Genomic DNA, 17,134 nt, shown 5'->3' on the forward strand with positions numbered 1-17,134 from the left:
ATTTAATAATTAAAAAATTGTCTTAATTACTCCTTCCGTTTTAATTTATTTGTCTTATTTTTCTTTTTTAATTCGTTTTAAAAGAAAATATCTTTTATTTTTTGACAACTATTTAATTTCAATTTCTACGTGACATATCTAAGACCATGAGATTAAAACTTATTTTCTTACATTCCATATGTCTTTAGTTCAAAATCATAAAAAAAAAAAAAAATTATTTTTTAAAACTTCATGCAAATTCAAAGACAGATTAAGAGATTGAAAGAAAGAGAATAATATTTTCTTAAAAGATAACTTGATAAATAAGTTGAGATTGAGGAAGTAATAAAGTGTACTATGAGATTGAGATAAAATTTGAAATTATTTAATTCCTATTTGATTTGAGATATTCAGCAACTTTGAAATTATTTTATCTCACTATATATTACTAACTCATTTTATATCATTCTTTCTTTTTAAGTCCATTAAATAATGATAGTCATCTTATTATAATTAGAAATAATTGATCGATTCAGAGTTCCGAATTAAAGCCCAAGTCCATAATTTCCTTTTTCTTATCACAGGCAGTTGATTTAACTTTAAAATTTTTCTTTTATCCTTAGGGTTGTTTGGTAGAGTGTATAAAAATAATACTAAATAGACTGTATTAGTAATGTTTACATTCGTTATGCTTACATTATTTCTTGTTTGATTTGATTTATTAAAAATAACTTGCATTATAGAATTTGTTTAAAAAATATTTGTTTACAAGGATATCATCCACAAACATGATGGAAAAAATGTAAAAAAAATAAAATTGAGGGACAATTGAATTTTTAACAATGCTAATGCATGCATTAAATCTCTTGCATTACTGATACCATGAATTTTCATGTATTAATAATACGATCATCGATACACAAAACAATGTATAACTAATCTTTCATAGGTTGAAAAAATGTAACAAACAAGGTACTACTAATACACTAAGCTAAAGCATAAATTATTTCTTCTAATACACTCTATCAAATGATTTTTTAATGAAATGATTTACAATCACATAAATATGTAAGAATTATTTTAGATTATAAATTTCAAAAATCTTTCTATTTTTTCTTAGTTTCGTGTCAAAAATCATTATTTCTAAAAATATTTTTTTATCATACGATACAATTATCTAATAAAAGAAAATAGAATAAACAATAAAATTTACTAGTATTATAATAAAAATATCACTTCATCATAAACAAAAATAAAATTATTTTCAAATAATTAAATAAAATATAATAATTTTGAGACATATGACAAAATTATAAACACCACCGATAAGTAAAAAACTTAAAATTTCACTACATATTTTTTTAAAAAAATAAGGAAGAGTTTTGTTTGCGCGGGTTTACCCAGTTGAACGTAGCTCTAACCCATGCTGCTATCATCCTTTTATTGAATTCTGCTTTCAGCAGCCATCCTCCCTGATGTGACTTCTGGAAAGCGAGAATATTACGTAATATATAATTACCTTTATATTGTAATCAAATAGTAAATATGTGATACTATCTGAGTTACTCGCAATCTTCTTATTCCTATAGTTTAGAAATCACCAAGTATCATTAATTTATTCAAGAATTACGAGGGTCAACAATTTTAACAAAACATTTTAATACATAATTTGTGTAAAATTCGTTTATCGAGCTAGGAGCGTTAGGTGTGCTTAAGGCATACTATCAAACGCTTAAGGCATAAAATTTGGAATATAATGAAATAGAGTCACTTTGAGGTTCTCTCTAAAATGTGACATGTAAGGGAGTCACTACGAAGAAGTTTTGGAGAGTTACGAAGGAAGCTTCGAACTCATATTGATCATGGATTGAAAACGAAAATTGAACTCAATGTAAGGTTTACAGAATTAAATTTCAGATTGAGTCTCAAGCATTTTTAAAACACTTATTCCATCTCGCGTATTACATTGGAGATGAAGGAATGGAGGGGAGTGATTAGTGGGTGAAAGGTAATTGTAATAATTGTGAACTTTCACGTCTCCCTTATTTTCTGGGTTAATAAAGTCTGATTATGTGAGTGACAAGGAAGAAGAGGTGCAGTAATTTCTTGCGCTTTTCAATGCAAAAAAAAAAGAAGAAAGAAAGAAAGTGTGTCAATCAAAATCAAGCAGAAAACACAATGATTGCCTATATTGTCACTTCTAAGGACATCAACTTAAAGATGTGTTTGGTACGAAAACCTTTTTCTAAAAAAGATTTTCTAACAAATAAATAATTTTTTAATGTTTGACGAGTAAAAGCTCCGTTTGTATTGATTTATAAGTTATTTTAAATTATTTTTGATTGTTTGATTGATCAATTTAAAGTCATTTTATACTTAAAATAAATCTAAAAAAAATAATTAGATTTGTTTGACTTAACTTATCTAAAGCAACTTATAAGATGTTTTCATCTTATAAGTCAAAAAAATAAATTGGGCTACTCCAATTTAATTTTTTAAAACAATTTATAAACTTCTTAAAATAAGTTAAGTCAAACAGACTATAAATATTATTTTCCACGTTTATTTATGTGACAATATTTAATTTAACATGATATTTTTTTTAAAAGATTATTTTGTGATTTAAAACAATTTTTGAATATTGATGTGACTATAAATTATTTCATTAAAGATAAAAAAAAATTCAAATGAAATTATATCTAATTAAAGTAAGATAATATTCTATTTAAATAAATAAAAAAAATATCACGTAAAATGAGATGAAGAAAGTACTGATTTTTTAAAAATTTCAAAACTATTTTATTTATAATCTAATAATAACATACTATAGAATGAGGTGGCTGGCTGAGGAGTGGAGGTTCGAGGGTTACAGAGATAAGATGATCAAGAGGTCGGAAGAGAATATAATTTATGTAAGGAGACAATGAAATTAAAATATAAAAGATTATTTTCATTTCCTTACATTCATTAAATAGAGTCATTTTTCTTATTTATAAAAAAAATATTTTTAGAGAAAATATTCTCAATGCCAAACACACTTTCAGGAATCGTTTAATTCGCTGAATAAAATTACTCCGAGATTATATATAGTTCTAGAATTATAATTTTTAGAGGCTGGAATTTATTTATTCTATTTGGAAAATGGAATAAAATATTATTAAGTTGAATGAAATAAGGTGTAATATATAGAATTAAAATTATATTATATTTAGTTGAAACATAAATTTTAATTTTTAAATTTAATTATAAATATTTCACCTTATTCCACGTATCAAACCGATATTGTATTTGCTTTTTCAATATGATACAACGCACCTTACCTTCCTCCTTACGGTCGGATCACCGGTATGGCGCTATATTTCCATGAGACTCGTGAGAAAATGGCTTTTTTTCTTAAATTTATATTTTGAAATTTATTAATTTGAATTTGTGTTATCATTTAATTATAATAAAATATATTTTTTATTAAAATTTAAAATTTAAACGTGTGACCTTTTATATTACACCAAACTTCTTTATAGTTTATTAAAGACATAATATATAAACGTGTTTTTCAAATTGATCGCCTATGATATATATGTTCTCCCATTTAGATGTGCAAGTGTCTTTATATTATAATCTATATAAAACTGAATAAGTACACACATGTATTTTATGTGAAATTTTTTGACTACTTGACGTTTCATGTATTATATCATGTAAGACGTGTGTGTATTTATTCAATTTTATACAAATTTAAATCTCTACTCATACACACTCAAAATTAAAAGACAAAAATATCAGCCGAGGTTAAATTAACGAGCACATTTATATGTTATGCCTTTATTAAATTTAATGAGGAGTCAATAAAAAATAATTAAGTAATGTTGAATGAATTAGTTGTACTATCCAACAAGATTAAGCAATTGACACGACCTTGTAGGGTTCACATGTGAGCTGCATGCTAATTAGAAAAATTATGCTAATTATTTTTTAATGCTAGTTGTATGTAGCAAACTCTTCACTAATAATTCATCTATTTCATATTAACTCAATTTTGTAAAGTTTTTTTTATTGTTCAAAATTCAATAGAAATGTTTGAAACTTTTTTCATGTTTACCCTTTTCATTAATAAAGTTTTATAATTTTCTAGGAATAAACTACGTTTCTTACAAAGTTATATTCCAATAAAGAATTACTTATATTTATGATTTCACGTTTAATTATCTTTATGAGTTTGATCAAACAAAAGGATAATAGAGAAAAATATGATTCAAATTTTATTTTTGAATACTTTTTTGAATATGTGTGTATTAACTTAGAAATTCAATTAATATAGAATAGAGAGAGTATATGTTTTGTTTATCTAAATTAACATATTAAAGTGGGCAATTTAAGAAGAACCAGCTACGTAAGTGGTAACGTCATAAGCCCATTAATGTTTGTATAAAGAATTATCTCTAATTATCTTTTAAATTGTTTTTGTAACTTATAATCATTTTTTTCAACAAAATAATCAGTTTCGATAAAGGCAGATCCATGCTGTGAGCTCAATATTGTTTCTTAAACTTTTATAGATATATTAATAGAGTCTTTAAATATATATCAATATTTCATAATAAACCTGATTATTAGAGTAAAATATTAAATTTTGAATCCTCTTTTGATTCTCACATTATAAATATATATTCTCAGATAATTTTTGTATCTTTTTGATGGGCACAAATATATTTTAATATCTAGAAGGTCAAATCTTTAGTCTTAAATTTAATTAAAAGCAGATCAACTAAGAAAGGGGAAAAAAGATTATGCTTCATAAAATCTTTTTTCTCATTAAAGTTTATAAAAATGGAAAATATAAGCTAGGGAAGTGGAAATTATCCTGTATAATTTAAAATGTTTAAAGTGATCAATTGCTTGGCTAAGAAGGTAAAGATGAAGACAAAAAGAATATCCTAATCGATTCTACCAACATAGACATACTTCTAAACAACTTTCTTAAGTAAGCTTTTTATGCCTTGGACATATAATATTCCTTTCGATTTATTTGTATGGTTCATTTATCACAAAATATAAAAAAAATATAATATTTGAATTATATAATTTTTAATTAAAAATATATGAAATATATCAAAATATTTTTTAATTTTATGATCTAAAATATTACAGAGAAAATTAAAATTAAATCATTATCAAAGAAAGTAATTCTATTTTAAAATAAACTATGAGAAAAAAAAAGTTGATATACAGAGAAGTATAAAAAAAACTTATGTGAAAAATTAAAATTAAATAATTATTAAAAAATAAAATAAAAAAGGAGTACAAAATATATTCGTGTGTTAGCTCATTGTTCAAATTATCAACACCAAATTTAAATAAAAAGAGGAAAGAAGTCGGGGATTAATCAGAAATAATCTGTCCATCCATTTAAAATTGAAAATAAGGCTAAGGTGTACGTATCTTTTCAAGAATCTATTTATAGAATTATATTTAATATATTATTATTATAGTAAGTATATAAAATAAAATCATTAAATAAAAATTGCTAATTACTCATTTTTTTAATTAGCCCTCAGCTGAAGAAGGGTCTATAAAAGTAGTCCCTTTTTTCTTGTATAGGCCAAAAAGTGAACTTGCAACTTCTCTTCTCATTCCCCATTTCCCCTTTTTTCTTCCATAGTTCCCTTTTGTCTCATTTGGTAAAACATACAATAAAATATAAAAAAAAATATGGAGGAAGTTCAAAGTTCAAAGTTTAATAGAATTTGTGTGTTTTGTGGAAGCAGTTCTGGGAAAAAAACTAGTTATCAACAAGCTGCTATTGATTTAGGCAAAGAACTGGTAACTATTTTAATCCCCCCCCCCCCAACCTTTTTTTTCCTTCTGTTTTCAAGAATCAGAAAGTTTTGTGTTTTTCATGAAAAAAAAAAATATGAGTTTTAAGCCCTTACCATTTTCTGTTTCCATGAGGAAGCAGAAAGTTTTGTGCTTTTCATGAAAAAATATATGATTTTTAAGCATTTTCATTTTCTGATTCTATGAAGAGGTAGAAAGTTTTGTACTTTTTCATGAAAAAAAGATAATTTTTTAAAAGTCCCTTTTATGTCCTTTTTCCAACTTTTAACATAAGATCTTCATAATGTTCATCAAAGAAAACTAAAATCAAGAACCATTTTTATTATTTCTTTGGGGTTTTTCCTTTTTTAGTCTGTATCTTGTATATCATTTGGTACTATTTTGCTTAAAGAACCAAACTTTTTCTAGTTTGGTATATGATTATGTTGGAAAATAACAAGAAAAGTGTTTAGAATTTAATGTTATGTTTGGCATGAGAAAGAGAATTAAAGAATGACATTTTTGTGTGTTCAAAATTTTTTTTTTTTTTGCTAGCTGTAGCCTGCCTGTAATTAGTTGAGCAGTTCTTGCATGATCTAATTTTATTTTTTTTTTTAGAATTTGAGTTCTTGATAGTTTTTTCATAGGGAACAGAACGTGCTACCTTGTTATCATGACACATACAATTGTGTTTAATTTTGTTCAGTCCTTATGAATATATGCACATGCATAAGAAAATATTAAAAATTACCACTCTCTGGCACGTCTCTATAACTGAGATTTTTTTTGGTTCCAGATTTTATATTGAGTATAATAATGTTAATTTATTCCTGTTAATGATTGCATGTTTTATATATCGTAAAAATTTTGGAGAAATTGAGTTGTTGTAGTTTATTTCTTTTGGACATATGATGATGATAGTTTTGCTAATGATTTTGATGTGTGTGTGTGTGATGAAGGTGGAGAGAAGGATTGATTTAGTGTATGGAGGTGGAAGTGTGGGCTTGATGGGACTTGTTTCTCAGGCTGTTCATGATGGCGGGCGCCATGTTCTAGGGTAAGCGTTTTACAAATATTTGAATTTTGTGATATTAAACTAATAATATGTAGAATGTATAAATAATATGTAGAATGTATAAAGATGTCTTTTTAATCTTGTAGTTTTGAACTTGTTGCGTGAAAAATTGAAATGAAAGAGTTGCCACAAAAATGAAAGTAAAAATGCGCTCTTGTACTCGGATTCCATCTAATGGACCTGACCTATCATATTGCTCGGACTCTTCAAAAACGCTGTTGCATCGGGGTCGGATCCTCCAGAAATGCACTTTCCTACTACTGTAGGATCCGACATCTACATGCAATGGTTGACATTTTCGAAAAGTCCGAGCAACATACACTTGTGTAAGATTGTTTTACTTTTTCTGTTCTCAACATACCTTGCAAGTTTCTCCGTTCTCAATGAAATGGCTTTCTTGAGGACTACCTAAAGGCAGACATCATGGGATCAAATGCTTGTTTTTTTTATAATTGTTGTCTGTGGATATCCCTTTTTGGCACAGTAAATGGGACATTTTCTGAACAATTAAATAATTACTACACTCTTTTAGTATTATACATGTTATCAGTTTATAAATAGCAATTTAGTGTTGAGCACCTATTTTGCTCGGACTCTTTAGAAATCCTGACTGGTGCATATCGGATCCACCAAAAGCTAGTGCATTTTGGTAGTATCTGACACGGGTGCAATATTATTTTTGGAGTATCCGATAAACATACCTGAGCACACATCCCAGCTATACATGTTATCAGTTTTGTTTGTTTTATTAATTCCGACTATTAATTAACCTTATGCGAACGGGGTTTCAATTGCAGGGTGATTCCAAAGACACTCATGCCTAGAGAGGTACTATTCACTGCAAACTTTGAAATCGTTTTCTACCGAGTTCATTTCATGTTTAAAGACATGCTAAATTTAATTGATGGCGCTGAATGTTGTGACAGTTAACGGGAGAAACTATTGGAGAATTGAGAGAAGTGTCTGGTATGCACCAAAGGAAAGCTGAAATGGCCCGGCAAGCTGATGCTTTCATAGCCCTCCCTGGTAGATCATCAAAATTTATGCTTTTCCCCTGATTTGTTGTTGCTGCAGGGTTCGTGTCGTATACTTTTATGACATCAGTTTAATTTAATGAATCGGTGTTTGTGTTTTATTTTTAGGTGGCTATGGTACTCTTGAAGAACTTCTTGAAGTCATCACATGGGCTCAGCTTGGAATCCATCAGAAACCAGTAAGCATTCTATGATTTTGTTCAGATTACTTTACGCTACATAGAAATATGCATACCAGAATTTAGTAGTGGTGGTAGGTCTTGACTAATTTAAGGTATAAATGTAACGTTCCAATGGAAGCACCTATAATTAAAGCATATACTAAAGTAAAAAGGTATGATAAATTAGTATTTAATGACGCAAAGTTTGACACAAAATGTGTTCCCTTGGAATGAAAAGAAATCAATGAGTTGATGTAATATGTCATTGCTTGAATTTTAAACCTTTTTGACTAAATTCCATCATTTTTGTTATTCAACGACACACATCTAGTCTTTTTTTAATACTTTCTTTTAAGTGTACGTCGCTCGAGCTCTTCAAAAATGTTGTTGCATCTGTGTTATCCAACATGCATTTGTTGGCATTTTGGCATTTTGAAGAGTCCGTGCAACATAGCTATTATCTTGTTCACGATTTTGCTGATATTACTCCAAACCCAACACAAGAAATTCTATATTCTGAAATGTGTTACCTTTTTTCACGACATACCTTATTTTATAGTGTTCTTAAATGTCTAAAGAACTCTTCCTGCTGGGATTCTGCATTCAAGTCAACAATCCTTGTCAAAATAAAAAAATGGAACGGAACAGGGTATCGAAGCATGTGGTCCTTGATAGTTTTTGTTCACATGGAAAGATTATACAAGAGATTTGCAAGTCCTAATCATCGTCATGCTTCATAATCCTGTTTGAATGGCAAGAAAGTGCTTCTTAAGCATTAGAATAATGCCAAAATTTGGTCCAAAGATTCGTGTTTTATCGTTGAAAGAATAATGAATTCAACCACTAATCTAATCTACATCTAAATTATGCAGGTGGGGCTGTTGAATGTTGAGGGTTACTATAATTCGCTGTTGTCTTTTATCGATAAGGCCGTTGATGAAGGCTTTATCTCTCCAATTGCACGTCGCATAATCGTGTCTGCTCCAACAGCCAAAGAGTTGATCAGAGAACTTGAGGTATGAATATATTCACTTGTTTTGTCAATGTACAAATATAAAACTAGTTTAGGTTCTTTATACAATTCAACTTCAACAACAGCATACTCAGTATATTCCACGTTCCCAAATACTTTTGTTAATTCTTCGTTTGTTCGTTTTTTTTATGTTATGTTACAGGAACATGTACCGGAGAAGGATGAAATAATATCGAAATTGATATGGGAGGAGGAAATTCAAAGATATAATTATACGCCCGAGTCCAGTGTTCCTACATAAAATGTCTTTTTTATTATAATTATTATATATGGTTTTGGTATTTAGAATTTCCAGTGAACTACAGTTGTGGGAAGAAAAACAAAGAAGAAAAAAGAAAAAATAGTAGTATCAATTTTTGTGGATATGTTGATGTCCATTTTGCTCAAGGCATTTATGCTTGAAAGTTGAAATCAGTTTTTGTGGATCTGTAAAAGGATCATTTTGTTTAGGCATATTATGTTTTTGTCTATGTTTATACTTGGCATGGCAGAGCCACCTTAGGCAAAGCATGGTTCAGTATACATCCTTTGTCGGAAAATTATGTGTTGTATAAAGATTAGATGTAAGCTATTGTAAGTGTTTTCACATTTTTATCCGCTAAATTTTGGCTCCGCCACTATTTAGTATATATATATTTGTGTCCTTTTTCATGGTTCCCAAATGTTGCCCAATTTTTTGAAATAGAAATGACCCTATTAATTTCTTATAATCATTTCATATAGTTTTAATGCATATTGAATCATTAATGATTTATAGTATCTATAAAACATACCAAGACCCTGTATAAGATACTCAGAATGTTTCTTGAGGTGTCCCCATATATGTGGAGGTTGGTGAGACCACAACAATTTTGATAACTTAGATTACAACAGACAAAAAATTACAAGCTATTTAATAAAGAAATACTATGTCTCATAATTAGTTTATTATATGGAATATGGTAATTATTACTTCATTATTTGTTTGTTAATTTATGAATCATCTGGAAAATAATATATATGATCAATTTTTTATTATACCTTTGATTAATAGAAGGTTATTGGTTGTAGACCATGTCGATGAATTAAAATACTCCCAATAGAAATATGATGTCTAATCAGTCGAAGGTACTTAAATGATCGTATTGTTTTCATAAAATATTCTTAAACAAGTGGTTGTAGACCAGGTCTTCTTCGAATTATAATTGAGCAAGTGTTAGACATTATATGGAAGGATTACATATAATAACTAAGATTATCATAGTAAGTAGCCATGTGATTGGAACATGACAATAAAACCTACACTTGCGAGAAAATATTTCCATGGCAATCACTTGTATAATGACAACACCGACAATAAATCCATTGAAATTCCACAAAGTGGAGTCTGAGGCGGGGCATATCTTCTTTTGCTTTTAACAGTTTGGGAAATGGAAAAGTCATAGGGGAAATTAACGTAATTCTAAAGACAACAACTTGTATAATGAGACGACAACAAACAAAATCTCACAAAGCTGGGTCTGGAGCGAGGCATATCTTTTTTTTGCTTTTACCAGTTTGGGAAATGGAAGTCACAGAGGAATGTTGCACGTAATTTTGGAGACCTTCCTACAGAAAATTAAAGCCTTCACAATTCAAGTGAAACCTTTTTAAATTAGTCCCACTAAGATGGCGAGAAAACCGACTTTCGCATCGATAAGTATTAACAAGAGATAGCTAATGCAGACGTAGCGAGTCGTCTATAAATTTGAGAAGCTGTTTCCGTGAATTAATGATCGTGCACTTCTTACTACGGTTTCTTGTAATCTGTAAACCGTAGGGATTTTGGCCCATGAGAGAAGAGAGGAACTTGTGAAGTGATGCAAAAGTATGGTATATTTCCTGAGCTTTATTATTGAATTATGATCCACTCCAAGAAAAGATGGAGGGAGGTTATATGTGACGTCCATGACAGAAGGCAAACCGACGAAAGCGAGACAAAAAGGAGAATTGACAGACTTTTAGGGTGACGAGCTTTTGAAGAAGTCCAAGCACAATTGGCACTTTAGACAAATTCCATAGAGAAGAATGAAAAAACTTTAACAACGCATATCACATTCACTTGCGCTTAACAAGGCATATCACTGATTCCCATGGTACGCACAATTTTGGCTCGATATAGCGTGGCCTATGGCCTAAGTGACAAATCCGTGAGGTCTGTTGCGCCAAAGTAAACAATATGTACCACAGGCTTGGATTGTGACGTTATTTTAAGGTAATGGTCTTCAAAGGCAGAATACATGAGTGCACATATTTATTCTCAAAAATGCCAAAACTCAACCAGTACCTTAGAAAAATGTTACAGAGAAGTATTCTCTCCACCTTCTGTAAACAACAAATTAGATAAAAGCAATCTCATCCATTCCCTCATATGGATGCAAAGTACTCTTTGCTGCCCTTGGGATCAGGCTTCATGGATTTCTCCCCGGGCTTCCATCCGGCTGGGCACACTTCGTCTGGGTTCTCCTGAACGTATTGCAACGCCTGTTTTTCGGCACCCAAAGCAATTATAAGCAATAATATAGTACTTTGACTCAGGTCAAATTATACGAGGCTGAAATTTGTACTGGCAAAAGCAAGAATACAATGGCCAATCTATACCTGAAGAGTTCTCAATGTTTCATCAACGCTCCTCCCAATTCCAAGATTGTTAATGGTTGAATGTTGAATAACTCCCTCCTTGTCAATGATGAAAAGTCCTCTCAATGCAATACCCTGAAACAACAGAAAAATCGTAGGTAGCTGATTCCATTTAGCACTAGAATGTGTAAGCCACAAGAAAACAGGATCTCAAATGACACATTATTTCCTCCCTTTTTGGAGAGATCGAACCAATTATGAGAGACTCTCGGAATGACATACCTGATCAGGGATCAGTACATTGTATGATTTTGAAATTGACTTCGTTACGTCAGAAATTAATGGATAATTCAGATCACCTAGACCACCAGACTTCCTCTCAGTTTGGACCCATGCAAGGTGGGAGAACTGCAAGAGCAACAGCATGAAATCAATAATATAAGATCAAAAAGGTACTCAAGAGGCTAGCAACAAAAATCATTGGATATTACAATTGAATAATTGCAAACAAGTCCATAACTGAGGCACCACAATATTACATACTACAAGTTGCGGAGCTTAAAATTAAAGAATTAAAGGAACAAAAGAAAAAGAAATGTATTATATACTCCAAAAAAAACTTCACACACTATTTCTCATTAAACACCTCTTTGGAGTGTACATAAATTTCATTGTACAAGAGTTTCTCATAAGCTATTTCAGTGACTGCTGCAGAAGAAGTAGAAAAGGTTAAGAAAATTCAACCCTCAACAATAGCATCTCTTCAGTCCAAAGATTAAGATGTTAGAAAGTTGAAACCAACAAGCAGCGGTCAAGGGTTCTACTCTGAGCAATGGTCTTGCTTGGCCAAGGGTTTTTCTAACCAAAGCATAAATGACTCCTCTCCAGGTAAACTAATCCGAACTTCAAGGAATTGAGCAAAACTTGGTAAACTAATCCGAACTGTGAGGAATTGAGCCAAACTTAGCTCAAATATGATGAGTTGAACTGAACTACCAACCTGGCTCGGTACGTCCCTACTTAAATCAAATATTATCTCATTAGCAATCCTAAGTAAATTGAACTTTTTGTCAATTGTTTACTTAATAGTTTTCTTTATTTCTTCCGTTATATCTTGAGAAGAGATTCTTTCACCAAATATTACTAGATCTTTCTTGGAGTAATGAATTTTGTTTTAACATTTCCCTGATCCACCCCACCAAACTAACCCAACCTCGCACCCGTGTAAAGAGAAAGAAAAAGTGATGAGCAACCCTTCCTCATGTCTATATCATACATCACAAAGATACACAGAGTTGCAAACAAGTGAAAGAGGTAAACTAGTTAGCAGCACAAATGCAACATCACAAAAGCATTACGTCCATGTTCTAATCGGCCCCCTGGAGGCATACGTGCATCTAAAAGATCTTACAAACCATCTAGGCATTTCGAAGAAATAACAATTAAATTATCACATTATACTGAAGTAAGCATATGAAATGCACAAATTGAAAGAACTGGGCACACACATAATAAAATTTTGAAGGAAAGAAATACTTACCACACTGTCTACGGAAACACCCAATACTTCTGTGTTCAGCTTTTCAAATTCTTCATAACGGTCACTGAAAGCAGTGATCTCTACAGCAACAGGAAAAAGATATTACATTAAAACAACACATTCAGCAACCTAAACAGTTGGTGAAAACTAAAACGAAGAATCTGAAATTGGCAGTAGAGAGATTTCAGGGACGAAACCAACCTGTAGGGCAAACAAATGTGAAGTCTAGTGGGTAGAAAAAGAGAATCACGTATTTCTTCCCGATGTACTCGGATAGTTTAACCTGCATAAAAAGGGATTATTGTAATTGCAAACAGCAGATACAATACATAAAATTCGATTAAATATGTAAAGGTCTAATAGTTCCTAAACAGGTCCAGAAGTGAAAGTAAGAACCTTGAACCATATCATCTCAAACTTGATACAACTTAAGATGAGCAGGAAACGTTGCATATTGAGGTAGTACTACACTCTGTTCTTACTATGTCCTCATTTCTTCACCAAATGCAATCAGATGGGGTTAGCCAACAATGCACACTCCCTTAAGGTCCAATGGTGTTTATTCTTAGCCGACATGGTAGTGCAACTTAGCTGACACAGAGTAGTTTAGAATTGAGATTTGATTGATTAACAAAAAAAATTTTTTGGCTAATTAAAGGAACCTCACTAGATGCATAGGCTTGCAACATTTACCTCCTACGTGGTTTTAAATATATTTTTTACATCCCTTACTCTATATTCTTCCAACAAAACTCTATAAAATAGCAACTAGTGAGCTGAATGAAACAGTAGGAAAAGAGATGAAACTACTCTTATTTAAACATATTCATATTTCATGCACGACCTTTCGCCTTTAAACCATAAATCTGCTATTCTTATGATTCTAATGAAAATTAAAGCAAAATTGGGAAAGAAAAAATAAAAATACAAACCAAGTTGTTAATGAGTGAAATTAAAGTGATAATATCAAATATTTATGATTTTATTGTATAGTCATAAGTTAAATCTTTATATAGAAAGATAAATATATCATCCATGTTTTGAAATCTAAAATTAAGCACACTCTTTGAATGGAATTAAGCATTTTTGTCCAATTACAGGTAAGTAATAATAACACAAATATATTACCTTGATGAATTCTTGATCAAAGACAGCTTCAGCCTCAAAGTCTGGTGCTTGATTTCCAACAAGTGGGAGTTCACTCTATATATGAAAACATACATGAAACGACATTAAATAAATGAATCCTGATCTAAAAAGAAGCACAATCACCACAGAGAATCTTGAAGCAGAAGAAATTTGATTGGGAACTCGAGAATATTGATTTAAAAATTCCTTTTATTTTTACTTGGTATTACCTTGTCTTCTTATGCAACTTTGGTCACTCTACAGAAACTATGTTGACTGGTTTATACGTAGTCTAATATCTACTAGATAGTCATTGCCCAATACTTGTTGTCAGTTGTCCTTTACATTGGGTGGTCATAAGTTCTGATTAAAACCACTATTATGAAGCACACAACATACCATAATAGTTAATCCTAGATATGAACTTCAGTTCACCACTCTACCAGTACCAACTTAGATACAAATGAACATATAAATTTTAATTCACAACCCCCCAAGACCGGTCCATAAACACAATTCACATTGCCTCACAATTCAAAGTATAAAGTATGTTAATAACCATGTTAAAGCCTTAAAGCTACACGCAACACTTCACCTCACCTAGAGGCCAATGTACATGGTCCTGTTCCGTTTGGAACTCCTACTAAGCAAGGATTTAATAGATAAAAGTTCAAACTAACCACATCGAGCTTCCAAATTCAAGTGCCAAACACAAATGCAGTAATAAGAAAATATAAGAAAAGAGGATTATTTCACAAATGGATGTGGTCAATTGAATAGACAAATGTTTCTTTTATAACATGGGAAGGGGAAATTGGTGACGGGATTACAACGTGTTATAAATGTTTCTTTTATAACAAGTGTTTATTACGAACTCCATTAAAAAGTGGGAAAAAAATAAAACTTTCCCAAAATTAAAGTGAACCCTTTATCCGAAAACAATCATAATTTCAGATAATCAACTCAAAATGCGACAAGGGGTGAAGTAGAAACTTACAGAGGCATGGACAGCAAAACGACGGCGTTGTGATTGAGCAACGCGAGTAGAGATTGAACGAGCTACACGAGAAACAAAGGGCTTGCAATTGCGAAGTCCATTAAAAGCAGAAGGAACAGATATTGATTGAGAAATGTGTGATTTGGGGGAAATGGAAGCTCTAGAAGTGGAAGAAAGAAGAGCAGTTGAAGAAGAAGCAGAGCAAGCCATTGGAAAAAATTGAGTAATGAATGGACAGTGGAGAAAAGGGTATTTGATAAAGATAGGGAAAGCTGGCCTTGCCCTATCTACTGAATTTGAAAGGTTAAAGGTGGAGAAACAGTTTTGTGTAGGGTTTGGTGGATAAGTAGATTCATATGTTGTGGAAGGATTTTGGCCTTTGGTGAATGGTTGAGGGGGAATATGGCATAATATATTCTTATCGAAAAATTTCATATTAAAAAATAGAGCTCTTCTTAACAAAGTCTACTCTGTAATGATTAAAGATAAATAAATACTAATCATTTCACTATAACTTTGTGAATATGACATCTATTGGCTCCATGAGTTTTAAGCAAAATAGGACAAATAGCGGGATAACAATCATATGTGACCCAAAAATATTATATAAAATGTATCAATAACTTTTTGACTTGTTGATTTATTAACAACAAGTAGATTTACGTTAAAAAAATTAGTAATGTAATGGGAGCAATTAGTATAGAAAGTTGTGTATTAGTAATGTAGCGGGAAAAATTAGTATAGAAAATTGTGAATACACAATGATGAAATTTGGGTACAACGAATGAGGGAAGGACATAATAAGGTTTAGAAGTCATTTGCTGGTGTGATTGAAGGCAAAAGAAGGAAGATTTCGTAAGACTTTGCTTGACAAATGAGTCGATTATTCAGGATATTTTGTTATTGTCGTGGATCCATCACTTTTATTAATGTGGATTGTCTCGTAAAATAATAATAGAACTTTTTTAGATATGCTTAGTTGCTAAGAATAAATACAATAAAGTAATTTCTTTATAATAATATAGTCATGTTTTATTTACATAAAAAAGTAACCATAAGTCATAGAAAATATACACTGATTATACACTATAGCTTGCCAAAAGTCATAGAAAGTATACACTGATTATATACTAGAGTTTGCCAAAAGTTATAGAAAGTATACATTGACTATACAAAATAGCGTACCTATACATGAGCTATACACTAACTATACATTATAATACACTCAAAAAACTAAATATAGTTTAACTATACATGAAGTATACATTGACTGTTCAATCTCGATCAATTCGAAATCACTTCTAAACCGTTCCAAATTTTAGATATGAAATCTCCTTGATATTTCGAGTCTTTTGATATATAAATATGTAAAATTTTAAAGCAAAGGAAAAATAATGAAGAAGAAGGAGGAGGAATGAAGGAAAAAGGAAAAGAAGCCATTAGTGGGGAAATGGGAAGGAAGAAGAAGAATGTTAGAAGTCATTAATGACGAACTGGAAGGAAGAAGAAGGTTTTGGCCAATTTTAGTAATTTTGAAATATTGGCTAAATTTTTGGTAATGCAAATGAATGAATGGCTATTTTGCATAATTTACCAAAGAATAAATTCGAAAAATAGAGTTAATTGTATGGGAAAACATTCAAGAAGTTATGTAAGGATGACATCTTTGTATTGATGAATAGAGACCCCATTCGGCTAATCTTTCATCTATAATCAGAATTTTCAAATTCAAACTTGAAGTGTGAAATTATTTATCATAAAAAAAAAATTAATTT

The 17,134-nt window shown here is 30.6% G+C and overlaps 2 protein-coding genes across 3 annotated transcripts; one reads left to right on the top strand and one right to left on the bottom strand.

The window, feature by feature from the left end:
* The first annotated feature begins 5,590 nt into the window (after positions 1–5,590).
* LOC129876871 (cytokinin riboside 5'-monophosphate phosphoribohydrolase LOG7-like) lies at positions 5,591–9,725 on the top strand. 2 transcript variants are annotated; one of them, XM_055952349.1, is made up of 7 exons: positions 5,591–5,799; positions 6,753–6,850; positions 7,666–7,696; positions 7,795–7,894; positions 8,011–8,081; positions 8,936–9,079; positions 9,239–9,725. In XM_055952349.1, the coding sequence occupies exons 1-7, from the start codon at positions 5,689–5,691 to the stop codon at positions 9,335–9,337; spliced, it is 654 nt and encodes a 217-aa protein (XP_055808324.1). In that variant the 5' UTR covers positions 5,591–5,688; the 3' UTR covers positions 9,338–9,725. The 2 variants fall into 2 exon arrangements, with proteins under 2 accessions (XP_055808324.1, XP_055808325.1); XM_055952350.1 differs by lacking the exon at positions 5,591–5,799 and adding an exon at positions 6,465–6,553.
* Positions 9,726–11,306: 1,581 nt separating this feature from the next.
* On the bottom strand, positions 11,307–15,716 carry LOC129876169 (2-Cys peroxiredoxin BAS1, chloroplastic). The gene is made up of 7 exons (XM_055951515.1): positions 15,360–15,716; positions 14,363–14,437; positions 13,436–13,517; positions 13,235–13,314; positions 11,977–12,102; positions 11,716–11,829; positions 11,307–11,598 (listed from the first exon to the last, which is right to left on the bottom strand). The coding sequence occupies exons 1-7, from the start codon at positions 15,567–15,569 to the stop codon at positions 11,482–11,484; spliced, it is 804 nt and encodes a 267-aa protein (XP_055807490.1). The 5' UTR covers positions 15,570–15,716; the 3' UTR covers positions 11,307–11,481.
* Positions 15,717–17,134: the final 1,418 nt, after the last annotated feature.

The sequence above is a fragment of the Solanum dulcamara genome, chromosome 12 (genome assembly GCF_947179165.1).
Source record: "Solanum dulcamara chromosome 12, daSolDulc1.2, whole genome shotgun sequence".
Lineage (NCBI taxonomy): Eukaryota > Viridiplantae > Streptophyta > Magnoliopsida > Solanales > Solanaceae > Solanum > Solanum dulcamara.